Genomic DNA, 25,703 nt, shown 5'->3' with positions numbered 1-25,703 from the left:
ATCAAAGGCACTAAAATCGTAGAATCATAGAATGGTTTGGGTTGGAAGGGACCTCTAAGATCATCTAATTCCACCCCCGTGGCATGGGCAGGGACCCCCTCCACTAGCCCAGGTTGCCCAAAGCCCCATCCAACCTGGCCTTGAGCACTGCCAGGGAGCCAGGGGCAGCCACAGCTTCTCTGGGCACCCTGTGCCAGGGCCTCAGCACCCTCCCAGGGAAGGATTTCTGCCTCCCATCCCATCTCCATCTGCCCTCCTGCAGCTTCAGGCCATTCCCCTTGGCCTGTCCCTCCCTGCCCTTGTCACCAGCCCCTCTCCAGCTTTCCTGGAGCCCCTGCAGGGACTGGAAGGGGCTCTGAGGTCTCCGCGGAGCCTTCTCTTCTCCAGGCTGAACCAGCCCAACTCTCTCAGCCTGTCCTCATAGGAGAGGTGCTCCAGCCCTGGGATCAACTTTGTGGCCCTCCTCTGGACTTGCTCCAAAATAAATTGCTTTATATGGCTGTGCAATAAATGATGCTTTTTAACTTTCATTTAGATGAGAACTCTTGGAAGGCAGAAGCTGAAATAGACATGGAATTATTTCATCAGGTACTTCTGTTGTTGTTGTTACCACCACAAAAAGACTCTGACTCTGTCTGCAAAGAAAAATCGAATAAGCCTTTCCCCCTTCCTGTGCATTTCTAGAACGAATATTCCTTTTCCTCGAATAAATTCTTTAGTGAGTCTGGTAGGATATCATTGGTTTGGGTTTGCACAAGTATAATTGCTCAATGTCTAGTTGAGAACTTAGACACCAGAACAGGGCTGTGGTACGTGAACTTGGTGAGCAAGTCTTTGCCATTACGTACAATGTAATTAAAAGGCCTAATACGATTTCTCCAGTAGCTTTCCTAAGGACAGATTAGATTACTACTGAGTGGAAATGTATTGTGTCTGCATACCTGGCTGAATTTCTGTTCCGCTTTCAAATATTTTGCAAAATATTTGTTTATTCTTTTTGATACAACTGTCTTTATGGACGATTGGACTGAAATTGGAGAAATGGAGATGTAAACGATGTCTGACAAATGCCATCCTGCCCCCAGCTCTGACAGCAGCATTCCACACGTAGAAATGATTTCTTGCTTCTTGTGGGATAGATAGCTGGGGAACTGCCAGCCGGTCACTGGTGGCTGTTACTGGCGATGAATGACTGCGAGCCTATTGTGCGATGTCTGCCCAGTGTTGGAGGTGCTTAAGTGTAACACGAAACTGTTCCCACTGAGTACAAAGACCTGATTCAGCAGAACAGGGAAGTGTGGAGTCCAGCAGCGTTTGATGGCAAGCTGACTGCAGTTCAGTAAGGCATGTGGGGCATGAGCTTATGTTTAGGGACTTTGTGTGTCTCTCCTTTCTTCCCCTTCTGTTTAAGCTGTAAGTTGCCACTGAGCATCATATCGGCAGATTATTCACATTTCTAGCACAAGTTAGTTACTGAAAGTGTAACTTGATCACGTTTCCCCCAATGTCTTTGCTTTCTGGGGTGTTTTGTCAGTCTGATTCTTTTTTTTTGATGGATGTAAATACAATTAAGGTCAATAGTAATGAAGTAAGGTTTCTAATACGATTTTAAAATTATTTTTGCATTGCAGAATCACCTTATTGTGAAGGTGCCACCATATCATGACCAGCAAATAACCTCAGCTGTTTCTGTGGGAATATATGTGGTGACCAATGCTGGAAGATCACACGATGTGCAGCCCTTTACCTACACTCCAGATACATGTATGTAACACAGAAATCTGGGGGAAGGAGTGGACAGTTTCACCTGCTAAGCATCTCATTTCTGATTTCATAGTATCTAGTCCATACAACAGAAAGGTTAAGTAACGTGGGTCTTTTCAAACTCCTCTTGTTGGTGAGGTTTGCAATTTTTAAATAATAAAACCCTGAAGGCTTGGCTTTTCTCACTTATGTGGCAGGTAACTCACATTTCAGCTGCACGGAGACAGCTGTTCTTATGAACTACCATCCGTTTGTAGTATAAGGTTCAAAATGAAGCTGAGCGGGGAAAAGAAGTAGACGTAGTACATAGAGTGCTCCAAATACAACCGAAAAATAGCACCAAGCTTTATCCTTGGGAATGCTGAAGTTTGACCGTATCATGTATTTTAATTTCTCTACATACAATACATGGTGCCATTGCTGACCAGCTCTTTCGTTTTTGGAAGTGAAAATGATTTTTTGGGCACTGTGATCATTGGTGCATTCACAGCCACAAACAGAAAGTTTATGTACAACTCGGAATGTTTCTCTGGGTTTCAAAGAACCTTAGTTTCTTTCAGGTATAAGTAACTGTTTTGGTTTGCTTTGGGGTTTTTTGCTTGTTTGGTGTTTTAACATAAGGAAGCTTTCAATGTGTTTTGTCTCAACAGCTGGTACTCTGAATGTTAACGTGAAGAAGGAAATCTCCAGCCCAGCCCCACATTGTTCTTTTCAAGAGGCTATAAAAGGTACTAAATTGATTCTTATCGTTGTTGTTAATAATTTAACTATAAATTCCTACCCAAATTTGGAGGAATGAATGTGAAGATAAGTCTGTGCTTACAAAATCTGGCCATGTTCTTAGAGTGAGGTTTGCTTTCTGGTTCTGAATGCTTCACTTCATAACTGTATTCCTTTAAGTATATTTTAACATGAGCTAGTATAGAACAAAAACTTTGCAAAAGAATATTATAAAAAAATGATAATTTTGTTTTCATGCCTCAGGCCCTGCTGTCTGATCTTCATTTAATATGCTTGCAAGGGAAGAAGAAAGAGAAAGAAGCCCAAGATGGCAGTTAATACAAAGGATTTAGAAACTGTGTAGTGTTAATTTAAGCAAAAACCCACATAAAGGTGGGGGGGAAGAACTGAGTCTTGGAAAACAGGAATATGCCAACTTGGTATTTTTGGGAAGCTGCCCAGTGGTTTTAGAAGACTGCTTTCAGTGGGTCTAGTTCCCAACGCTGATTCTGGCGATTTCAACTCCCTCCCTTCAGTGAGGTTTTTCCCGGGACCATTCTGTCCATGCAAAGTTCGGCTTTTGTTCCGAGGGAGCAAGTTTTAGGTTTGCCTGGTTTTTAAGTGTGAAGCGAATTGATCCTCCCAATATTGAAATAAAGTAGAGGAAGGGAATGTTTCTTCTTTGATTGTTAAAACTATAGCAGTGTCCAAAGGTTAATGGAAATTTCCATAGCCAGCTCTGGTGAAAGCAGGTTGAAAGGTAAGCAAATTAACAATGTGATCACAAGTTTGATAGGAATCCATAGCTTCAGGTTAAAATTGTGAAGCTCGTGTTTGAAGTTAATAGCTTAGTGTTGGCAGGGGATATATTTACAAGTTGACTTTACAACTTGTTAGGGAGGATAATGCAAGATATGATGAGTTTAAACCTGCAGAGGATATTTGGGGGAGAAATATGCAAAAATATTTAGGGCAATGAAACAAGCTAATCAAAGGGCTCATAAGACTTCTAGTAGCAAGATTTAAAAGATGAGGAAAATAATAACTGATGGATCAGGGCAAGCCTGTCATCCATCTGATTTAGTATGGAAGCTTAACCAGGGGAAGATACCAACTGTTTCAGGAGAAACATCTGCTGTTCCTAAGAACACAATGTGCTCTTTCTGTTGCTTCACGTCCTCCATTTAATTTATGCGATACATCTTAATTTACTTTCTTGTGTGGGTTTTCTGCTAGCCAGCTCTTTTGTGACGGTTCATTCCTCTACCTGTTCTGCTCAAGGTTGAGTGTGAACCAGAGGTCAGACGATTCCGTCTGCTTTATGTACTTTGTCTCTGCGTATGTCCCAGCCCGTCCTTCCTCACTGTTCTGAAATGATGAAGACCAGGTGGGGACCCAGTGGGCTGCTACTTCCTTTCTGCTGCCTTTCACGGGGAGAAAATCCTAGAATTCATCATTGCTTAAGTGGCATCATTTCCAGCAGCCAAACAGAATAAACTATTGTGGCCAGGGACACGTACAGTTATGTACTGGGCTGCTGGGCCTTTCCCTTCCCATCCCAGGCAACTTTAATGTTTGCGAATATTCCCTAAAAATAATTTAAACCTGCATATGTTAAAAAACCGAAGGGCGGCTTCCCAGAGCCATTACAGATTCTTAGCTCTTGACATTTTGAGAGACTGCAGATTTGACAGGCTTCAATGACAAGTTAGATTTCAGGACAACAAATTTATAATTCTAAGCTGTTGTGTAAAACTTCAGGGAGAGGGGGGTGTACCGATAACCGTGTGGTTCAGGTCTTTGCCTTCTCACACTCAAGCAGTGCTGGAGCATTGTTTTTAAGTGATTAATGGTGGTTTCAGTTTCCAGCTTTGGGAGAAAAGGGAAAAAGAGGGTGTGTATGCCTTGATAAGATGGTAACTATTCAGAAAGTCTAAACTAAGTGGGTTACAAAAGCATAGTAAAAGACCAAACCCAACAGTGTTTCTTTGCTTTTGAAACTTCTTTTTCATTATTAATCTCACTGCTTTTTTTCATTCTTCCAACCAAATAAGTCACTGTGAACGGTCATACCATTGCCAGCATCTAATCTTACAGCATTGGGATATTTTTTAAGTACTTTAATTGTTTCCAATGAACACAACATGATTAGGCACATAGAAGAGAAAAGCTTATAAATTATGACTATCGCATAGAAAAATACTGACTGCTCTCTTTAAGCACACTGTCTGAAGCAGATGTATTTTAGAATAGTCTCACTGGAATCGCGTTCCCTGCCAGCACAGCCCAGCGCCTCGGGTCCCGGGGCTGGTGTTTCTGGAGCCACCCCAAAGCTGTGCGTGAACAGGAGGGAGAGGGGCTTTGTGGCTGTCGGTATGTTGAGAACTGTGGCCATAGTGACGGCTGAGAAGTTGTTGAAGACAGAAAATAACATTTGAGGAGAGAGTCTTTGGTTTTACATAGAATAAACACGCAAGGACTGTTACTTGAGGACAGGGCAGACTGTTCATGTAAATGTGCAGAAATTTTACTGCCACATTATTGCAAAATTTAAATTTGAAGATTAATTCTTTAATTTACTTGAAAATACGTAAGGATCTTTGGTTTTTACAGGCTTCCCTATTGGTTTGTTTTATGTGCAATTTCAGCAGTATTTGGAATCAAGAAAGTTAAATTTCATTTACAGCAAAGTTAGCTTATATGATGTTTTTTATGTGGATCAGGAAAAATTAAAAAGAGCTAACTCATTGTAAGAAACCACCTTCCCACTTTTTAAAAAAATCTAGAAAAAATAGGCACTGCAAAGGCAAAATAACAATTTGCTCTTGCTACAGAGCTGGCATGCAGATTTATCAAGGTTTTACTTGATTAGTCATTTAACAGAACAAAACTACAGTCTGAATGCTTTGAGCACTCTGTTCTCATGGCTGTCTGAAAACAGACATTTTTTCAGAGTGAAATCAAGAAGTGGTACAGTTAAAGTGAAGTAAAGTTTAAAATCTGATGATCTGTGGAAGGATGTCTTCAGTTTTTATGTTTGTAGTTTAAGCAGTCAGTGGATGGCTGTCCTGGTCTAGAAAGACACAAAATGGAAGAAAAACTGCAACACTGCTCTTAGTCTTAAAAATAACCTTTCAACAGGTTTTCTAGGATTATTTGAAGTATCCAAATGTTTGCAGTGATATCTCTGCATATTAGCATCTCGTATGAGGATGAGAGCTCTTACGGTAGGGCCGAAAAGTGAAACGGGAAGCAGAGCACCAGTAGAAGCCCTCTGTTTGTATGGTGAACGTTCACGTTCCATTGCCCTGCTTTTATTTGTATTTGTGACTGCAGCAGTGAAGGCCACTGGCTGTAACCTGGAGAAGGTAAACATTCTTCCTAGTGCCTTGATAACTCCGCTCATGCCAAGCAGTATGATTAAGAATGAAGACGTGGCTCCAATGGAAGTAAGTGCAGAGAAAAGATCTCCCCCTGTCTTCAAGGTAAGTTGGATTGGGATCTGAGTACTGTAGCTTTAATAGTTACATCTTAGTTACGTCACTTGTCAGTCTGTGTTCTAACAGTGGAGCAGAGTAACACACAGGGAGAATGTCACGGCCGAGATCGGTCTGGGCAAAGCGTAGGATCACAGAACGTGATTAAAATGAGATGATTTCCTTTGAGAGTGACTTGCCTTGTTCCCACAGTCAAACAGATTGATTGGTTAGTGATATTGTGGTGAATTTTTTTTTTTGGTCCTGTGACACAGAACTAGTAAATTACTCTAAGAATATTACTTTAATCCCTTCCTACATTGCTTTCATTAAATTGTACCTTGACTCTTTCCTTGAAGTAGCATTTCCGCTGCTAGTCATTTGCTTGCTTGTTTGGTTATGTCTGGAGAGATGCATAGCCATCAAATCTTCCATCTGATCTTTCCTGAACGTAGTGGATTGGTGGAAATTTTACAAGCGTAACCTGAGTAAGTTTACGAATTTCTTAATGTATTGCTCTTTTCAGGCTTCAAATGTGGTTGGACCAACTCAGCAGACATTGGAAAACAGTATGTCCGGCATATCAACTTCTGCTTCCCATTTACCTTCTGAAAATGAAAACCAGCAACAAATACAGCCGAAGGTGTATAATCCAGAGACTCTAACTACTATCCAAACACAGGACATTTCCCAGCCTGGTAGCTTTTCAGCAGTCTCTACTCCAGGTCAGCTGCAGAACAGCGATGCATTATTGCAGCAAGCTGCACAGTTCCAAACCAGAGATTCCCAGCCCAGGGAAGTCCTGCAGTCAGACGGCACAGTAGTCACTTTGTCACAATTAACTGATGCATCGCAACAGCAACAGTCTACGCTCTCGGAACCAGCACAGGCGTTGCAGCAACAGATTCCGTCAAGTATTTTCTCATCGGCAAGCGGTGTGAGCCAGTTACAGAACACTATACAGCAACTGCAAGCTGGGAACTTTCCAACTAACACTGCCACTGGCAGCAATAGAAATGTTGACTTGGTGCAACAGGTATTGGAAGCTCAACAGCAGTTATCTTCTGTCTTATTTTCTGGTTCAGATAGCAGTGAGGATGTTCAGGATCAGCTAAATGCAGATATCTTTCAGCAAGTTAGCCAGATACAAAGTAGCGTCAATTCCGGGATATTTTCCTCATCGGACACGGCTGTCCATTCCAGACCAGAGAACCTTTTGCCCGGACGAGCTGAAAATGTTCACTCTCAGCCTGAAAATGCGTTGTCCAACCAACAGCAGCAGCAACAGCAGCAGCAGCAGCAGGCGATGGAGACTTCTGCGGCAATGGTGATAGGAATCCAACAAAACATTTGCCAGGCTGCAACACAGATGCAGTCTGATTTGTTCTCTTCAACAACTTCAGGGAACGGAGCCCTCCAGCAATCACCTGTTTACCAGCAGGCTTCTCACATAATGAGTGGGCTGTCGACAAGCGAAGACATGCAAATGCAGTGTGAATTATTCTCTTCATCTCCTGGTGTTTCTGGAAGTGAGGCTACTCCTACTGCTCAGCAGCAGGTCTCCAACAATGGGCCTACTATGTTTCAGGCATCAAATTCAGCAGATGGAGAAGAAGCTTCAGGACAGAGTAAACAGATGCAAAGTACTGTATTCCAGACCATGGTTCAAATGCAGCACAGTGGAGAAAGTCAATCTCAAGTCAATCTCTTTTCGTCCACCAAAAACATGATGACTGTTCAGGCAAGCGGAACTCAACAGCAAGGAGGTGGGCTGTTCCAGCAGGGTGGAGAAATCATGTCTATCCAGTCGGGAAGCTTTATGCAGCAGTCTCCACATTCACAAGCTCAGCTTTTCCACTCTCAGAATCCTATTGCTGATACTCAGAATATATCACAGGAAACACAAGGCTCTATTTTTCATAGTCCAAATTCCATTGTCCACAACCAGACCAGTACTAATTCGTCAGACCAACTGCAGCCTCCGATGTTCCACTCACAGAACGCCATGGGTGTGTTGCAGAGCTCTTCAGTTTCTCAAGACCAGCAGTCTGCCAACATGTTCCTTTCCCAGAGTTCAATGAGCAACCCTGCAACTCAGGAAGAACAGATGTCGTTCTTTACAAGCCCAAATTCCATTTCTCCTCTTCAGACAGCAACGAACACCGAACAGCAGGCTTCTTTTCAGCAGCAGACGCAGATATCTCATATCCAGAGTTCTATGCTTCCCCAAGAACAGCCCCAGACACAGCCTGCTCAGCAAGGTTTGTTTCAGTCTCAAGTGTCGTTAGGCTCCATCCCATCCAGTTCAATTCCCCAGAACCAACAAGGAGCTATCTTCCAGCCTCAGCATTCGATAGTCGCTATTCAGAGTAGTCCTCCATCTCAAGAACAGCAGCAGCAGCAACAGCAGAACATGATGTTCAGCAATCAAAACGCAATGAGTACAATTGCTTCTCAAAAGCAAAACATGATTTTCAATCCAAATCAAAATCCAGTTACCAATCAGGAGCAGCAAGGCCAGTCCATTTTTCATCCGCAGACTAACATGACATCAATGAACCAGGAGCAGCAGCCCATGCAATTCCAGAGTCAGACTACAGTGTCTTCTCTTCAGAATCCTGGATCCAACCAGGCTGAAGCACAGCAGCCAGCCATCTTCCATAACTCACCCCAGATTCAGTTGGTCCAAGGGTCACCAAGTTCTCAAGAGCAACAAGTCACCCTCTTCATCTCTTCAGCTTCCATGTCTGCCTTGCAGAACAGTATGAGCCAGCAAGAGCTGCAGCAGTCTCCGATGTACTCTTCTCAAAACAGCATGGCAGGAATGCAAGGAACTGCTTCTCCTCCCCAGCAGCAAGCTGCTTTATTTCACAACACAGCAGGAGGTGCCATCAACCAGCTGCAGAATTCTCCTGCTTCATCTCAGCAAACATCAGGAATATTCCTGTTTGGCATTCAGAACAGTAAGTGGTAGATGTCTGATTCTGAGTTTACAATCTGGAAGAGCTACTAATTAGACAACGGTTGTTCAGTTCTAAGGTATTTTAAAAAAATAAGTAATGTAGCACTACAATTCAGAATATTGCCGATTTTGCATGAGAACTCATAGCGTAAATACCTGTTGGTGGTCTTACACTTGGGATTAACATGTGACAAAACCAACTTAGAATTGTATGTATATCTGTATAGAAAGAAGTATATGTAATATATATAATATTAGTAATAACACATATACAAATAATATATAAAATACATGTACGCACACGTTTAAAAAAAAAAAGGTTATGCCTTCTTAAGACAGCGCCACTCATCCTTCTCTTGCTGCATTTGGTTTCCGCAATTCATGCAATGCCTTTCTCCACGCATTGGTGAAGAAAAGCAAAGATTTTTGAAGCTGCGTGGTCCAGAGAAGTGTCTGTTGCAGCGTGTTTGAACCCCCTTTAACTTCATAAGCCTGCACTTTTCCAACCTCCTCTCTTGAGTCTAGCCTCTCTGACAAGCTCTTTGGGACGCAGATCCTTTCAGCTGTCTGTGAAGGGCTGCACGTACCTGTGAAGCTCCAGAGGGTGCAGATGATGATTATAGCATCTTAGAAAAGATCTGGAAAGAAAGCCATAGCTGTGTGGTCTGTGGTTGTACCTGAACGCGTGCTTTGTGTATGAACTCCTGGACGATCAGGCCGTGTACAGCCAAGCCCTTTGCGCAGCTGAAAATAACGCTAACGGTAGGAGGTGTGAACCATTTGCAGATCTGCAGGAGGAGCAGGTGAATACTTTGACTGGACTGAAAAAGACACGTCAGTAATTTAAGACAGACAAAGGATGGGCATATTCAACGCTTATTACGCTATGCATTTTGGTTTTCTTCTAGCTAAGCGCTGGCCTCTGCGGTGTTAATAGTGTTTGCTCATAACGCAGAGTCCCCACATTCAGTATGTACACCTTGAACGTCCGCTTACGTCCTGCGGGAGTGGTGAGCAGAGGTGGTCGTGTGGACACAAGCGCACCTAACTTTCACACGCTTCATAGCCAATGTGGAGATATATAAAAAAGTTGGTTAATTCAGTGCACATAATAACCAAATTTAAATGGTCCTTTGTTCTTCGCTTCCTGCTTAACAGACTGTGGGCAGCTGCTAACTTCTGGACCAGCCACGTTGCCGGAGGAGTTGATGGCTATAAGTCAGCCAGGTCAGCCACAGAGCGAGGGACAAGCAGCCGTGCCAGCGCTGCTCTCCCAGCAGATAGCCGAGACTCCTCCACTGCCTTCAGCTATGGCAACCAACCAGAATATTGAGAAAATAGACGATCTGCTTGTGTCATTGCAAAACCAGGGGAACAATATGGCTGGCTCGTTTTAATTACTCAAGTAAGTAACGTGTTGGGGTTTTTCTTTCCTGCCATGCTTCCTTTTTTCCGTAAGTCTTTACTTCGGCGTGTATCGCTGTTCTTTATAGTGATTGTATTCTATTCTCAGCTCAAATACCAGTAATGCTGAATTACACATACAACAGTGGTGGCTAGAATGAAGAGTTGCTCAAACCAGTCAGCTGCCACGATCGGCTGTATTGGGAAACATTCTGCTCTTGGAAGGTGCCTTTTCCTGAGAGCTGGAAGAGGCTTTGCCTGCAGATGAGTACCAAGACTCAGAGGACTCTGGAATTTAGTGTTGCGTGGCTTGGCTCTGGTTAACGGTGTTGCCATCCGACATCCCCCATGAGTTCCACTTAAGCGATACTTCATTTTCTAATCTAAACTGTTTTGTATATGAAGTTATTGAACTTTTAAAAAAAAAAAAAAGGAAAGAGTAATCCTGCTCTGTGAGAGTGCTGCCTTTGATACTCATATTTCATGTCTGCTTGTGAAGGACACTTTCAAGAGGAATGAACTACACAGAAGTGAGAGGATTACTTTTGTTGGTTATGCCTAACTTTTTTGCTTGCTTGTTTTTTCCTGCAGAAATTCCGTGAAGAAAAAAAGTGATGATTTCCCAGATCCTCTCAGACCTTCCAACTCTGGATTAGGCTGTGTGGAACTGATTGCTTCTGTCAAAAAGTGGCCCTCTTCTCTAAAGAGCACACACGTGGCCAATTGCAGCGTCTAGCACCTAAGGCTGTGACCATAGTATTTGGGATTCGTAGTGCCAATAATGCTGAAAAGCTATGCTTTGTTTTACTAGGGCATGGGATTGTACTGTTACTAGAGTCCTAAACCTCATTAACAGTGGGGTGCTCTTCAGTGTAAAGCATACCTGGTCAGTTATTATTGTCGTTAGAAGGTAATCCATGTTACCACGTTTACTTTTTTTTCCCTCCTCTTCCTTCTTCACGTCCCCTCTTTTGACTAGAAAAGCTTCTGAAGCAGAAACATCGAACGCCTGTGACACGAGTCACGACTCGTAGCTGTCAGTACGCGAAGGGATCGCGTGTGTTACGGTCCAGTGGAGAGCTAACGCTGCGATTCTGTAATCGCAGTAGGTGGCAATGAAAAATATTGCTAACTGTAATAAACAAGCAGAGAATCGCTCCTGTAGCTAGCCAGAGGTGGGGGCTTCCCATCTGAGCAGGCGATTAACGGTTTTCCGTGTCTTTTAAATGTAACTGTACATAGAGCAAGGCTTTGGTGGCTCTAACAGCAGGAAGGAACGAAGGGGAGCTTTCAGTTACAGTTTGCTCTTAAAATCTTACCCACTAAAATACCTTCAGCTTGAAAGGAACGTTCTGCCTGGCCGAGGAAAGAACTCCTCTCTGTCTCACTCCGATTGTATGGGTTAGAGCTCGGCAAAGCTGCGTTATCCGTTCTCAAACCAGCCTTCTCCCTTTCTTTCTTTTCATGGTTTTCCTCCTCTCTCCCTCAGTTTCATACCGCGTTTTTAAAAAAGACGTAAATATCCTACTGGCTTTAACGATCAGAAGCAGCTTTTAGGAATCTATGACGTAAAATTGCTTAGTCAGTAGAAGCTTCGACAAATAATCAAGGACTAAGGAAAGAGGAAGCAATTTCTCCACTGCCTTCTCAATGCAGGAATCCCCCTTTACCAGTCCGTTTCCAGCTCTTACTGATGCAAACCTTCAGCTTGACGTTACTCCAAGTAGGGGGCAAATGACATCATTTGGGGGCATCCTCGAAAGTTTCACTGCATCCTGAGCTGTTGCATCTTCGTAGCACATAGAGCTCATTGCAGTTTTGAAGTGATTTTTTTTTTTTCTACCAACAATCCCCCCAAGTCTAGTTTCTAGATTGTCATGTTTTGATTAAAAAGAAAAAGTTCAATGAAATACCAGTGACTGATGTTACCGAATGTAAAAACAACCCACTCCAGACCATGCAGTTGTGTTGTGAGGATTGTGAATTTTTTGGGTGCTCCAACTATCCGGACAGTTTTGTGCTCTCTCACCACGGCCTCCGTCAGATCTCTGTTCTCCTCCTCCTGCAGGTAGAAAGCTGTTGCAGCGGTTAGAGCCAAACAGCTGTCACGTATGGCTGTTACGCCTTGGTAGAGAGTAGTTGGTATCACGTCATTTTTCATTTTTGTTATTTTAAATAACAAAGGATAGTCTGTACGTAGTTTTTCAGTTCCTATAGTCTGTTCACCGTGTGTGTTTTTTTTTCCCCGTACCTTGTGTGCGTAGTTGAGCCGTGTAGAGTTTCTGTTTAATGGTTCTCCCCGTTTGTCGGTCTGTCATCACGTTCACGCTCTTTCTGTCTCTCTCTTTCTCTCTCTCATTGAGAGGCATTGAATTACGTTTTCAGTAGTAAGGCTTCTTGCCGATATGAAGGGAACTTTTCAGAAAGAGACCTGCTCTGGGTCATTTAATTTTGAATACAGTTTTCAATCGTTCAAGTTTTGGATGGTTTATATCTAATGTGTGTTTCATTTTTTTGGAAAGCTATATTTTGTATTTAGGAAATGGTATACTATTTTGCTATTTGTACTGAGTGAGTACATTGGCATAAATATAAAAATTTATATATATACATATATATAAAATATTCTTTTTGCCACACATTTTTGTGGTAAATTTGTGAGTTTGTCTGATGTTCTACCACAACGTGGCGTCTGATAACAGTGGGGTGGGGTGGGGTTTGTTATGTCCTTATTGAGTATTTAAGTACTTTTTGCAACATAAAGAACTCGTTCATCTCTCGCCATTCCATCAGGCAGTGTATCGTTCCACCTGGCTATGAGAAGCTTCGCTGTGTGTTTTGGTGTGTCTGTCACTCAGCAATACGATCTAGTCAGGAAACCCGTAGGCATTTAGGCGTATATAAAACAATGGGGTTTCATTCAGAATGAGCCATTCAGCTTTTATCCACTATCATTGTCTATTTAATATTTTATTATTAGCGCCTCTGTGTTTTAACTCTTAATTTATGATTATGCTAAAATGTTTAAAATTTTAATCATGATAAAAAGAATTCCCTGCTTCATAATGTCCAGAGCTGCTTTATAACCCTGAACCATACTTTTCTTTCTGTGATTTTTTTGGTTTGTTTTTGGTTTGTTTTTTTTTCTTTCCCCTGCTAAGACAAAATATTAACAAAATCCCGTTATGGTTCATGACATGAAAACAGCGATCTTGCAGCATTGACTAAATGCTACACGAGGCGATGTAGAAGACTGAGAATTATGGACCGAAACAACTTCCAGATGGTCGTGGAAGCCGGTAGCCAGTTATTCAGACAGGAACTGGTGGCGTTTGCAGGATCGCAGTCCCAGGACGAGCTGCTGGGCATCATCTGGGGCCTTCATACACAGAAGAAGTAATAGGAATGATAAAAATTCACTCGTGTGCTGCTTCGATTCGTTCCGTTGTTCGAAGGGGTGTATCCTTACGTTGAGGTGCTGGTGGTCAGTGCCAAGTCACCAGGGACCAATTCTCCATTTACCGAGGTGGGTGTCCAAAGGAGAACTTCGTACCGAGACTGCTACAGCTCCAGGGGAAGGGTATGATTGAATTGTGGGTGTATTTTGGGGCGCTTGTGGAGAGAAGAGAAAAAAAAAATGTAAAAAAAAATAAAATGAATAAAAAAAGGGCTGTGCTATCACATTTTTCACTTCTGGATAACACCTATCCTGTGTTAAATTTGCTCATTTTAGGTCAGTGTTTAAATGTACAACACTTTGAACATGTAATTTGGTTACAAAAAGTATTTGTCTTATGAAAGAAGAGATTGCTCAGCGGTTGATTAGTGCTTGAAGCGCTGCTTGCAGACAGCTCTTAATGAGGGTAACGAGAGGTTTGGCAAAACAGTAAAGACCTGGCAGGCTGCGGGATTTCATGGCAGAAAGACCCAAGAGTGGTGTGAGCCACATCCGTAGCGTATCAGTCCCGAACATTGACCTTTGGGGTGTTAGCAGTGGATACTTGGAGCTTACTCTGCCTTTTTTTTTTTTTTTTTTTTTTTTTTTTTTTTTTTTTAATTGTTCATTGTGCTTACTCCTCCGCACGCTCGCACTGGCACTGCCCGTTGCCTGCGGGGCTGAGGCGGTGGTGCCAGGTCCGGTCCCGTTTGGTCGAGAGAGTTAGAAGATACCGAGACACGAGTCTCTAATAAACCTGAAGTTCCTGACGTTGTTGTAAAGGAGGAGTTACGGTCGTTACTGTCGTATCCACAGAGCAGCAATTAAACACAGAAGATGCTACTTGGTGAAAAACGAACAGCTGCAGAGCTCGGGGCTTGTGCTGCGTTCTCTGGTCCGCTCACACGCTGCCAAACAGAGATACAGAAATAAAGTGACGTGGATGATGCGTAACACACGAAGTTCTTGGGTAAACATCTCCCTGCAGGACGTTGTCGGAGCTTTGTGCTTAATTGGCCAGTCCGCGTTTTGTTATTAATTGCCTCTTCGCCGGCTGATCTCCTTACTCGAGCTGAGTGCTTTGCTAGTATTTTAACAGAAAAATAGTTGAAGAGACAATTTCAGCTTTGCTGTTTCAAAGTGGATGTTTAATCACCGACCATTTTATTAGAATTAATTACTGACAGGGCGGTCGCTTCCTATGTAGTGTTAAGATAGACTAAAGCACGCACAGTTAAGCGTTCGGAACTTCGGCAGGTTTTTTTACTGGAAATCCTAAGTCTGGGCAGCTGTATCAGTGGACATTCCCCTAATTTAGATGAGTTGGACTTTTTTTTAAAGCGTCTGTTGTATTGATTTAGGATATCGTTTCTAAAAAGAAAACTTGTCCGAGCAGATTTTTTTACTCCTGTTACCTTTCCAGAGACCTCAGAAAGAATCCCAAACAAGTCGGAAGCTTGTTTGGGATAAAGTAGAGTTTAATTCGCTATTTGAGTAGCGGGAAAGGTGATTTATTAAAAAGCAAAATCAAAAAGTTGTTACTGGACTAGCGTGTGTGTGTGCGCACGGTCAGTAAGCGTGAGAAGAGGGTTTTGCCGTCAGTTGTTGAATCTCCTGCGGCTGCGCGGCAGACGTGGGTCGCTGTTTCGGGGGCTGGCGGGGGAGGACACGAGGGTTACGACTCGTGGCCGAGCGGTGGAAGCAGGAACGGGGAGAAGGAGTCGCTTCGCGTGCTCTGAGCTGTGAGCGCAGGCGGAAGGCGAGAAGGAGAAATACTGATCACCGGTGACACGTCGCATTAGTGCAAAACGTATTTTCCAAGGAATAAGTGTTTTCTGTGTTCCAGAGGGACTGGTGGCAGCTCCGTTATTTTAGAAGCTAAGAGGAAACCCGTGCCGAGATGCTTTTGGGGTTTGTGTTTTATCGGGGAGTCGTCCTTTGGGATGGATTGCGAGAACTTCGTGTTCCTGCTCGGACCAGTTACACCAGTTGCGTATGTCAGTGTGGAGCCCGCAAACAGCCTGTGCCACTGCAGGCTGGGATGGCGCGCGGAGCATCCCCCTCGGACGCGGATCGGGGGTGGTTACCCACAAGGAAAAAGGCAGCAGGAGGTGAACTGCGGTACGAGGGGACTCGAGAAATCCCGCAGCTGCGCGTGGGGCGCTGAGGGGTTGCACGGGAGGAGAGGCTTCGCCTTTCCTGCAACCTGTGGCGGTGTGTAAATATGCCAGGCCTGTATATTGTAGGGTTATATATGTGTATATAGAGGAATCCTATATCTATTACATAGAAATAATTAGTAGACACACACATAGAATACTCTTATCTTTACATTTTTATAAACCAGAAATATAGTACTTTTCCTTAGCATTTACCAAGGTTTTTGTAGTAACTCGGTAGTAGTTGTATAAACACCTTTCAGTACTGTACACGTGGCGCCGTTGGCAACGTTGCTCCAGAAACTCGCTCTGCTTGTGAACGTCGGGAATATCCCTGGGTTTAAAACAGCTGTACACTTTTGTATTTTTATATATTTTTATTAAGAATCGCAGATGTGCCGTTAGCAGAACGGTAGAACCGAACGCCTTGCCCGCCGGATGGGCTCGGGAAACGCGGCAGCAGAGGCGTTCTGCATCCGCCTGCTCCCCGCCACCTTCCAAGTGACTCCCGGCTCCGGGAGCTTTTCCGTTCTCCGTCTCCCGCGGCTCGTGCCGGGAGGGAACAGCGGTGGCTGCGCTGCTGCGCGGGAGCCAGTCTCCCGGTGGGGGTCATTGAATGTTCTTGCCTAGCGAAGCATCCCGGCTGCCGCGCAGCGGGGTTGGTTTGGATTGGGAAGGTGAAGCTTGATCTGTCGTTCCTCTCCTCTCTGGTCTGGTAAAGGCAGGGGCACCTTTAAATTCTTTTTTTAACTGTACTGCACCAGGCGATACCTAGAAAAGCCTCTCCGTGAAAGCTGGTGAAAGCTCTCCCTGGTTTCTAGCCGTGCCCTGACTCGTACCGATTTCTTACAGCTTGTGAGAGAAATTCAGCTCTCAGAAATCCAGATCGTAAAAGCCCTGGCATGTATTTTCTCTTCAGGCCACATCAGGTGTGTCACTGCGGGGTGGCATTAAGTTGCCGGCTGGACGTTACTGTCCTGGTACCGGCTTTCTCCGAGCGCCTCCGCCAAAGCGACCGTCCCGATTCCTTCTCTTGCCCATCCCTTGCAGGTCCGATCTCCGCTGCCTCCGCAGATGCAGAGCTGCTGCCGCACCTTCTGCTGGTAGAGGTCGTGAAATTGCCTCGTAGGATTCAGGTGTTTGGGGAGAAGGGTGAGGAGTCCGAGGGTTTCCCTGCTCACTGGGACACTCGCCCGCGCTCTTTGCAGGCGGCTGCTTCAGCCTCCAGAACCGCGGCACCCGGCGGCAGCCCCCTCTGACCTCTCCCAGCTCTCTGCATTTGCTCCAGGACTCAGAGGCACAAAGGGTCCCGCGTTTGGATCCCCTGGGTGCCCTTTGCTCCTTTCCAGTCCTGGGCCGGAGCCGGGGGCCTGGCAGCGGGTCCTCGTGTGATGGGTCCCCACGCGGCAGCGCGGCCGCCCTCGGGTATCGGCACTGGGGGGAAGCGGTATCACAAGCGGGACACCACATTCCAGTATCCTGCTCAAGCAGACCACAGTATGCCTGAAGCATTTTTATTTATTTTTTTTTAAATTCTGGACATTATTTGAAATGAGGCAATTGGAAATCTTTAGATCTGAGCTCATTATTAACGAGTAAGCTCCAAAACCCTTCAGAGCTTTCTACCTCTGTTGCCAGCTGCATCTGCGAGTGGTTTACCCGCCTTTCTGCCGTGTTTTCCTGGGGCGCACTGATCCACCGCTGAGCTGCCTCTTCCCCTGTCCTGCAATGTGAAAGTAGCACCAGATATTCCTCTGTGCATTTCTGTGTATAATGGCTTTCGTAGTTGGGATTTCAAGACACTGATACCCGGTGTTTTCAGTTTGTTCTATGAGGGGATATTTCATTTGCATCTATGTTTTTAGCTATCCTGTGATAACTTGTTGAATATTAAAAAAATAAAAATATTTTGCTTCTATTGGGACATTTGTATACTCGCAACTATATTTCTGTAAACAGCCGCAGTCAAGAATAAAACAATGAAAGTTTTCATTTTGCAGTGTAAAGTCTTGTTGTGGTTTTTTTCCAAGGGCATCTTCTCTCAGTTGGCGAAAGAGCCCGTTCTTCAGCACAGAATAAACCCGTCTGGGAACCCTGGGGTCGGGAAACGCTGGGAAGGCAGGAACCCTGGGCCGAGTATTCGGCTGGAGCTGCTGCGTTGGAAAAGGCACCACGTTGCGTGCACTTGTGAAAAACTTTGCAACATTTCTGCCCGATTTTGCGGCGCTAAGCCCAAAGTACCCACCTGTACGTATATAATTAATAGCAGCTTTAGGCCCCAAGCCCCAGCCTGCACATTCAGGAACAGTCAAGGACGTTTTCCCAGCTGGCCCAAAGCAGGATTCTGTCTGAGGGACGTAGGGGGGGTGTGTGGAGCTCTGCGGGGGCAGCGCTGCCCGGGGGAGGCGATGTCAGAGACCCTGAGCCAACTGAGGCCCCGCCAGCAGAATTCCTGTGCGCGTCAGCACGGGCTGACTTTATCCGCAGCTTTAGAGTGTTTGTGCCAACGCGCTCCCGGTGACCTGGGGTGGCCGGGGCTCAGGTGCGTGTTCCCCTCCCTCCCTGCTGATCTGCGGCAGGACCATGGGGCCGGGATCAGCGAATTGCAATTCTGAAAAATTACAACAGGGGTAAGACGACACACGGCGCTTGCCCCAGCGGCCGGGCAGAACGCAGTACGGCGAGACTGAAAGACTCTGCCCCAGCACCTCTCCTCCAGAGGGGCCAGACGTAGCTGTGCAGTGCGGGGGCACACACAATCCCCTGCCTTCGCCCCCTCCCTGCGCTGCTGCCAGCACTCGTCAGCCATCCCCCTCACTAGTGCCACGGGACAAAACGCCCTGAGAAACCTTCCTCAGCCTCCTCTTCCTCTTGAGGCTGGGAGGAAGGCACGCCCCAGCCCGTCAGCCTGGCACAGGCAGCCGCAGAGACCAGAGGGAGCTGCGGCACCGCGGGTTTTGGTGTTTATTAGCAAAGCAGCCCCGGCCTGGGGGGGCTGCAGCTGAGCAGGGACCCTCGCCCAGCTCCCCCCTGCTCTGCCCCCCCCCAACCCAATGACCGTCACCCCCAGTCACTGGCCGCTCTTCAGGCACCCGAGACGTGTGGACGGGAAGTGCCAGTGGCTCCTTTGGGAGGGGGCTGGGAGAGGCCTCGCCCGCCCGGAGCCGTGGGGCAGCAACACGCGAGGCCCGGGTGGACGCTCCCTCGCAGCGCCGGCCGCAGCCGGCCCCGTCCCGCCCTTCACCTCCTCTTCACAAACTTCTTTGTGACAGCGTTGGGGTTCAGGCGCCTCCTGCCAGCACCCAGGGCTGCGTCCCGGATTTGCAGGTTGGCCGCGCGGCTGTAGATGTCGTTTTCCGCAAAGGGCGAGACCCCGGCGATGTAGTCGGGGTCGAAGACGTTGGTCTTCTGCCTGGCCTTGCGGGAGAGCCGCTGCTGTGGGAAGGGCTGGTCTTCCACCAGGTGAGGGTTGTTTGCGTGCTTCCCTCCTTTTGGGGCCGGCAGCGGGTACTGCAGGAGAAAAACCGCCATTAAACTGGCTTCAGGGGCAACGCTCGCTCAAAGGCGAGGCAGGCCTCTAGAGGGGAGCTGAGCCCGAAAGCTCGAACGAAGCCCAAAAGCCCTGGGTCAGGCAGAACATCTGGAGGAGGAGGGCAGCTTCACTTCGATTCCTTCTGACCCACCACCGCAGGCCAGGCCCTTGGCCCAGCAGCACCGCCCGGCCCGTGGCACGACTCACCCTGAGCCCTCGGGGGTTCAGCACCTTGGGGTTGCGGGAAAAATGCATGTGGAGGCTCCCGTCATCGCTGACACTCACTGCGACCTTCTTCAGGGTCTTGTTACCGCAGTGGGGGCAGAAAACCTTGGTCATGTCCGACGTGGTCCTGCAAGACAGGCACAGAGGGGGGTCACGGAACACAGGATCGCCCGCACAGCCCCATGCCCGCGCCGAGGGCGGCACCGCCCCGCACACGCGTGCTCACTTGAAGCAGCCGTGGCAGCGGAGGATGTAGCTCCTGGCCTGGCGGATCAGCATGCCGTTCACTGCCAGCACGTGGAGGCCCATCTGCAGCAGCACGTTCTGCAACGAGGAGGGAGAAAGCGGACTGCCGTGAGCTGGGACCGCTGGGGACTTTAGCTGGGGTTTGCCAGCCGAGGCTGAGGGCGGCACCCCCAACGGCTTCACAAGAGGCCTCTGCGCCGCAGAGAACCGGCTGTTCTAAGACAAAAGGAACTGTCGCAAAGCCGCTCTCGTCCCATCCAGGGGACGTGCTCCTCTCTCGGTGTGCTGGTGTAACTGCCCGGAGGTTTGAGTAATGTGAGAAGTGCCCTGAGCCCACCGCACCAGCCCCTGTGCAGGGCAGCAGCCAGCACCCACCTGCATGGCGAAGTCAGTGGTGACGCAGCCGACCTGGACGCCGACGGGAGCAGTGTCACAGTGACCTGCATCCTGCTGCACCTGCTTGAGGTTGCTGGGTGTTATCCAGCCTTCATCATCGCTCTCCTCCTCGTCCTCTTCTTCCTCAGCACTGGCCCCATCCTCAGGGCTCTGGTGCTCCTCAGTGGTCTCTGGGCTAACGGAGATGGCTTGAGCTTTCTGTGGGAAGGAGAGGGTCAGCTATGGCACACGCCACGCTCCGGGCAGAAACCAGGGTAGGAAGGACAGCGAGGGGAGGGGAGGCTCCAGGTCTCACCAGGAGTTCCTGCAGCTCCTCCTCGATGCTGGGCAGGGGTGCTCGCCAGTAGAGGAAGGAGCTGAACTCGTCGCTCTCAGACGGGACCCTGCTCCTCTCGGGGCTGGGCTGACGCTGGCCCTTCCCCGGGCGCCTGTGCTGTGGGGGGACAAAGAACAGGGGGGGTCCCTCGCCCGCCACTGCCTGTGGGCTCTGCGGGGCCGCGTCCTCGTCCCCGTGGCCTGGAGGGCCCCGTCCCCGTCCCTTACCTTGGCGGGCAGGTGGAAGCCGGCGAGGTGCAGGGGGGCCTCGGGGTGCCGCGGGGTGGAGCTGAGCCGCACCTGGGGAGGCAGCACGGGGGGTCGGCGGGGCAGCCCGGGGACGGGACCCCATCCCCGGCGTGGGCCCTACCTTGTCCTGGGGCTCCCAGCGGAGGCAGCCGGGGCCGTCGGTCTCGGCCTGCAGCTGGCAGGTGAGGGCGAGCACCTGCAGGTCGGCGGCCGAGAGGCTGGGGTAGTCCCCGGTCTTCTTGGAGAACTCGGTCACTGCGGGGCGGGGGAAGGGAAGGTGCCGTCGGGCCGGGCCGGGCCGGGCCACCCCGAGCCGCAGGGGCCGGGCCGCGGGCAGCCGGTACTCACCGAGCCGCAGGGGCCGGGCCGCGGGCAGCCGGTACTCACCGAGCCGCAGGAGGTCGGGCCGCGGGCAGCCGGTACTCACCGAGCCGCAGGAGGTCGGGCCGCGGGCGGCGGAGGTGCAGCTCGCAGGGCAGGGCGGCCAGGCGGCGGCGCGTCGGTCTGTCACGGATCTCGGCCAGCACCTCAGGCACGGTGTACAGGTTCTGCGCGATGTCCTGCGGGCGGGCCGTCACACCGGGCCGGGCCGAGCCGGTTCCCCCCGTGCCCCCGGCCTCTCCCGGTCCCCCCCAGCCTCTCCCGGTCCCCCCGGTCCCCCCCGGTCCCCCAGTTCCCCCCGGTCCCCCCCCCAGCCACTCCCGGTCCCCCAGGTCCCCCCGGCCTCTCCCAGTCCCCCCGGTTCCCCCCCGTGCCCCCGGCCTCTCCCGGTCCCCCCCAGCCTCTCCCGGTCCCCCCGGTCCCCCCCGGTCCCCCCCCCAGCCACTCCCGGTCCCCCAGGTCCCCCCGGCCTCTCCCAGTCCCCCCGGTTCCCCCCGGTCCCCCCCGGCCTCTCCCAGTCCCCCCGGTTCCCCCCGGTCCCCCCGGTTCCCCCCGGTCCCCCCGGTTCCCCCGGTCCCCCCGTACCTGCAGCGGGGCGGCGCTGAGGAACGCGCCGGTGTCAGCCACGACGTGCGGCACGCGCGCCATGTCCGCGCGGCCCATGGCCCCGCGCGCTGCCTGCCGGGAGCGGCGCCCCACGCCCGCGGGGCAGGCCGGGAACGGGCCGCGTGACCGCTTCCGGGCGGCGCGGTCAGGTGACGGGCTGGTGTCACATGACGGCGGGCGCTGGAGCCGGAAGCGGGAGTGGAGCGGTCGCCGGTAACTCGGGACGGGACGGGACGGGACGGGGCTGCGGTGGGACGGGACGGGGTCGGAGCCTCCCGGTCCGGCCCGGGTCCCCAGGCGCTCCCGTCTGGCCGGCAGGGCCTGGCGGGGCACCGGGAGCTGCTCGGCCGCGGGCTCTGCCCGCCCCGGGGCGGTACCGGCCCGACGAGGTGAGGCCCGGCCCGGGGCGGCGGGACCCGCGGCGGGGGCTGCCCCGGCCGCCGCCTCCTCTTCGCGGTGTCCCTGGGGCGGCGGTCGCGGCCCGCGGAGCCCGGCCGTGGCGGGGGCGCTCTGCCTCCCCTCGCCCTCCCCGGCGGCCGCCGCTGCCCGGCCCGGTTCTGTGCGGGGCGAACCGGCACCCGGCTCTGGCTGCGGGGCAGGGTCCGGCCCGGTCCCGGCGGTGGGTGGGGGTGCCTGGCTCGCGGGACTGCTGCTCCGGCCCTGCCGCCGCTCCGCGGGCAAGCCTTGCCTTAGCAGAGCGGCGGCCGGGCTGCCCCGCTTCCCCCCGGGCCGTGGGCAGCGGGAACCCCGCGGGAAGCCGGGGAGGGGGAACCCTGCGTGTGCCGGTGGGGGAGCGCCCCGGGCCCGCACGCCGCCTCGGCAAATGGAGCCTGCGGGAGCTGGAGAAGGCCGGTCGGCGGGGAAGGCTGTGCCCGGGGGGGGCTTCTGGTCACGGAGGGGCGTTTAACGTGGCCAGGGACGCTACAGCAAGTGACAGCGCAATGGTGTGGAGTCGGGAAGAGAGAAAGTGGGAGAAGAGAGTCAAGATTTAAAAGAAAAAAGGATAAACGCAGCCCAAACAGGGCAGGCCTCTGCCGTCATGTGGGAGGGCGCAGCGGGGAAACCAGCGGCTGGTCGGGACCAGGGTCCTCTTCTGCCACGGGGCGCTCGGGTGAGCGTGAGCGCAGGGCCGGCACGCGGGGGTGGCTCTGGTCTGCGCCCCGGCGCTGGGTCCCAGCGGGAATGGGGGAGAGCGGCTGGGCTGTGAGGGGACGTGTGTGCGGAGCGAGGGCTGGGGAGTGGAAATGCTTCTGTAACAGGTAAAGCTTGGTGACTAACGAACCCCAGATCGCCTTTTCTGATGGAGCTGGCAGAGGGCCGCGGGGCTGGTGTCACCCCAAGAGGGGCCCTGGGGGGGCAGCTGAAGAAGAGCAAAGGCAGCACCCGCGTCAGCGAGGGAGGACCTGGGATCCAGAGTCCCCGCTGCGAGGGAACGAGCCTCGGGTCTTACCACATAACTGGGGACGCGGGGCGCTGCCGTTAGCGTGAGGGGCCCCGAAGGGTAAGCTGGCTGCTCGGTCCGGCCTGGGGGCTGCTCGCAGGCTGGCGCAGGAGCTGCTGCTTGGGAAGGGCACGTGCGCCCGGCTGTTTTCTGTGGGCCTGGTTAATGGCGCTAATGAAATAAGTGGTGATGCGGCGCTGGGGAGTCATAACACGCATGAGGAATAACAATATCCTAAGGGAAGGTGGGGGTGCTCTGTGGGCCGGGATAACTGGAGGAGGAGTAACTGTAGTAATAGCAAGTGCAATTAGTCTTGTGCAAGACCATCAGTCAGCTCTCCCCCACTCGTGAGGGGGAGGAGATCGGCATGTGTTAGCGAGCCTCTGGCCACCATCTGATAGAGCCCGGACGGCAGCAAGTCTGGTACCAGCCGAGGTTTTCCTGGCAGAGGTGGGGATCGCAGCGGGCACTGGCTGAGCGTGGGGCGCTGGAGGTCGCACGGGGCTGGCGTGGCGAAGCGGGTGGAGAGCAGAGACCCTGCTTTTAAAAAGGAACCTGGCTTTGGGATGGGGCTTGGTAAGGTCTAGTGGGGGTGTGGGGAGAGGGCAGGGAAAAGAGAGAGACCCCTGCATAAGCAGGGAGGTGGCAGAGCCTGGAGCTGCCCTTCTCCCCTTTTCCTACTTTCCCCTGCCCCTGACTCGGGGAGAGGTGGGCAGGCGCTCCGGTCCAGGGCCAGGCAGGAAGGGTGCTGGTGGCTTGGGACGGGGATCAGGTTTGACCCGTCTGAGCCCTTGCTGCTGCCCCAGCAACAGCATTGAGGCTCCTCTTCGCTCCTGCCCAGGGATGGGCAGCAATGCCCCCGCCTGCCCCCTGCGCAGGCAGGGACCCTCTGATCTGTGACCTTGACGCCCACCGCAGGCGCCTGCGCTCGGCGTGTCCTCTCCAGCTCCTCCGCCTGGGAAGTGCGGAGAGGGGGACTGCTGCCCGCGGGCTCGGGAGGACGGTGCGAGTTAATAGCTGACTCTGTGGTCCCAGACCGAGCACCTCGTGCTTCTGCGTGATATGTGACCTCATCCTTCTACTTTGCGGTCAGTCCTTTTGGCAGAGGTGCCCAGCCACGTGTTCTGCCAGCGTCCCTGGGCGTCACAGCCCGTGTTCTTCCCACCCGCTCCCTGTCCCCAGTGGGTGACTCCAGGGAAAGCTGCAGCAGAAGGGGCAGGGGGAAGCGCTGTGCCTGCGGTGACAGTGACGTGGCGCCGGAGAGCGAGGAAGTGGAGGTCTGGGCTCGTAGCCTGCTCTGCAGTGTGAGCCCTTCTCTGTGTTCAGAGCAGCTGAACACAGTGTGTCCCCCCACAGTGCGTCAGAGTAGATGGGAATGATTTTTCTGTGGGATTTTGCTGCCAGGAAGAGATTTGGGCTGTCCTTGAGGGATGTGGCCGCTTCCCCACACTGTGACGGGACCTTCCTCTGTTCTGCCGGCGTCACTGCCCCCTCCTTTCCGAGGGGTCCCTTGTGCCGTGGCCATGCAGGCTGCCCGTCAGCCGGTGCTGCTGCTCAGCAGCACGGAGCGGGGCGTGAGGCAGCGTATCTGCTGAAGGCTTTGGAGACTGCTCTGTCCTTGTGCCGGCTGCGATCGGCAGCGACCTCTGGGTCAGGGTGAGCTGCAGCTGCCAAATGCGGGGTCCAGAGGGCTGAGCACTGCCAGGCTCAGCTCTCCTCATGCCGCGGCAATGCGGTCGAAGGGGTTTTCTCTCTCTAGGGCACAGCGTTGCTGTCACCTGTGGTGCAGGGCTGGTTTATCAGGAGTGACAGGGAACATGTGCCTGTCCATTGCTGAGTCTCCCTGCCATGTGGGTCACTTGCAGTAACTGCCAGGCTGCATTCGGGCCCGGAGGGGCTGATGGAGACCCCAGTATGGCCCCGGTGTCCTCCCCGTGGTGTGAGCGGTGCTGAGGTGTCTCCTTTCTCTCTGCTTCCAGCCGGGGGTGATGCCATGGCCGCTGCGGGCTCCAGCAGGGCCAGGGCCGGGCCGCCCTGCGAGAAGTCCCAGCTCTCCGTGAAAGGTGGGTCCTGCTGCCTCGCCGGAGGTCCTGGCGGGGAATGTGGGTTTCGTGTGCGTCTGGTCGGGAGGTGTGCTCTGCCTGCCCCCCCCGGGCTGGGAGACCTTCAGGGGGGAGCAGGGGCTGGGGGTGGCCAGCACTGCCCTGAGTCCCATGGGCACCCAGGGGAGCGGAGCGGCTGTCGGCTGGGCTCTGCCGCTGCCTCCTCTCCCCGGCTGCGGTCGGGATGTGGCTCCGAGGCCCTGCCAGGGCCGCGTCGGTGCTCCCGTGGCCGCGAGATGGCTCCCGATGCCTGGAGCTGCGTCCCCCGGAGCTGCGTCCCGGCTCTGCC

The 25,703-nt window shown here is 51.4% G+C and overlaps 3 protein-coding genes across 6 annotated transcripts in view; 2 read left to right on the top strand and 1 right to left on the bottom strand.

Annotated features, from left to right (window-relative positions):
* The window catches only part of NFAT5 (nuclear factor of activated T cells 5), a 73,197-nt gene extending 55,270 nt beyond the window's left edge, over positions 1-17,927 (top strand). For both annotated transcript variants that reach the window (XM_075765696.1, XM_075765695.1), the window contains 7 exons: positions 536-588; positions 1,632-1,764; positions 2,415-2,492; positions 5,821-5,969; positions 6,487-8,923; positions 10,081-10,327; positions 10,918-17,927. In XM_075765696.1, coding sequence (XP_075621811.1) covers positions 536-588; positions 1,632-1,764; positions 2,415-2,492; positions 5,821-5,969; positions 6,487-8,923; positions 10,081-10,319 — 3,089 coding nt within the window. In that variant the 3' untranslated portion in view covers positions 10,320-10,327; positions 10,918-17,927. The remainder of the gene's footprint in view (positions 1-535; positions 589-1,631; positions 1,765-2,414; positions 2,493-5,820; positions 5,970-6,486; positions 8,924-10,080; positions 10,328-10,917) is intronic.
* Positions 17,928-18,862: 935 nt separating this feature from the next.
* On the bottom strand, positions 18,863-21,984 carry NOB1 (NIN1 (RPN12) binding protein 1 homolog). Its single transcript, XM_075765714.1, has 9 exons — positions 21,851-21,984; positions 21,312-21,444; positions 21,006-21,139; positions 20,864-20,935; positions 20,616-20,753; positions 20,300-20,518; positions 19,905-20,002; positions 19,661-19,805; positions 18,863-19,431 (listed from the first exon to the last, which is right to left on the bottom strand). Exons 1-9 carry the CDS (start codon positions 21,926-21,928, stop codon positions 19,162-19,164), a joined length of 1,287 nt encoding a protein of 428 aa, XP_075621829.1. The 5' UTR covers positions 21,929-21,984; the 3' UTR covers positions 18,863-19,161.
* A 24-nt stretch (positions 21,985-22,008) lies between these two features.
* WWP2 (WW domain containing E3 ubiquitin protein ligase 2) overlaps positions 22,009-25,703 on the top strand; it is a 42,372-nt gene continuing 38,677 nt past the window's right edge. The window contains exons 1-2 of one of the 3 annotated variants that reach the window (XM_075765703.1): positions 22,009-22,084; positions 25,292-25,375. In XM_075765703.1, the coding sequence (XP_075621818.1) occupies positions 22,039-22,084; positions 25,292-25,375 (130 nt within the window). In that variant the 5' untranslated portion in view covers positions 22,009-22,038. Of the gene's footprint in view, positions 22,085-22,128; positions 22,261-25,291; positions 25,376-25,703 lie in introns of those variants that run through there. The other 2 variants (XM_075765701.1, XM_075765702.1) reach the window with 2 other exon arrangements.

Source organism: Balearica regulorum, chromosome 13 (genome assembly GCF_011004875.1).
Source record: "Balearica regulorum gibbericeps isolate bBalReg1 chromosome 13, bBalReg1.pri, whole genome shotgun sequence".
Classification (NCBI taxonomy): Eukaryota; Metazoa; Chordata; class Aves; order Gruiformes; family Gruidae; genus Balearica; species Balearica regulorum.
This window is presented reverse-complemented; position numbering and strand designations above follow the sequence as displayed.

Coding starts and splice junctions, on each gene's coding strand:
- NOB1 (XM_075765714.1), bottom strand. CDS start 21,928: ATGGGCCGCGCGGACATGGCGCGCGTGCCGCACGTCGTGGCTGACACC. Junction 21,140..21,311: donor GCCCGACCTCCTGCGGCTCG/GTGAGTACCGGC, acceptor CCCGCCCCGCAG/TGACCGAGTTCTCCAAGAAG. Junction 19,432..19,660: donor TGAACCCCCGAGGGCTCAGG/GTGAGTCGTGCC, acceptor TTTCTCCTGCAG/TACCCGCTGCCGGCCCCAAA.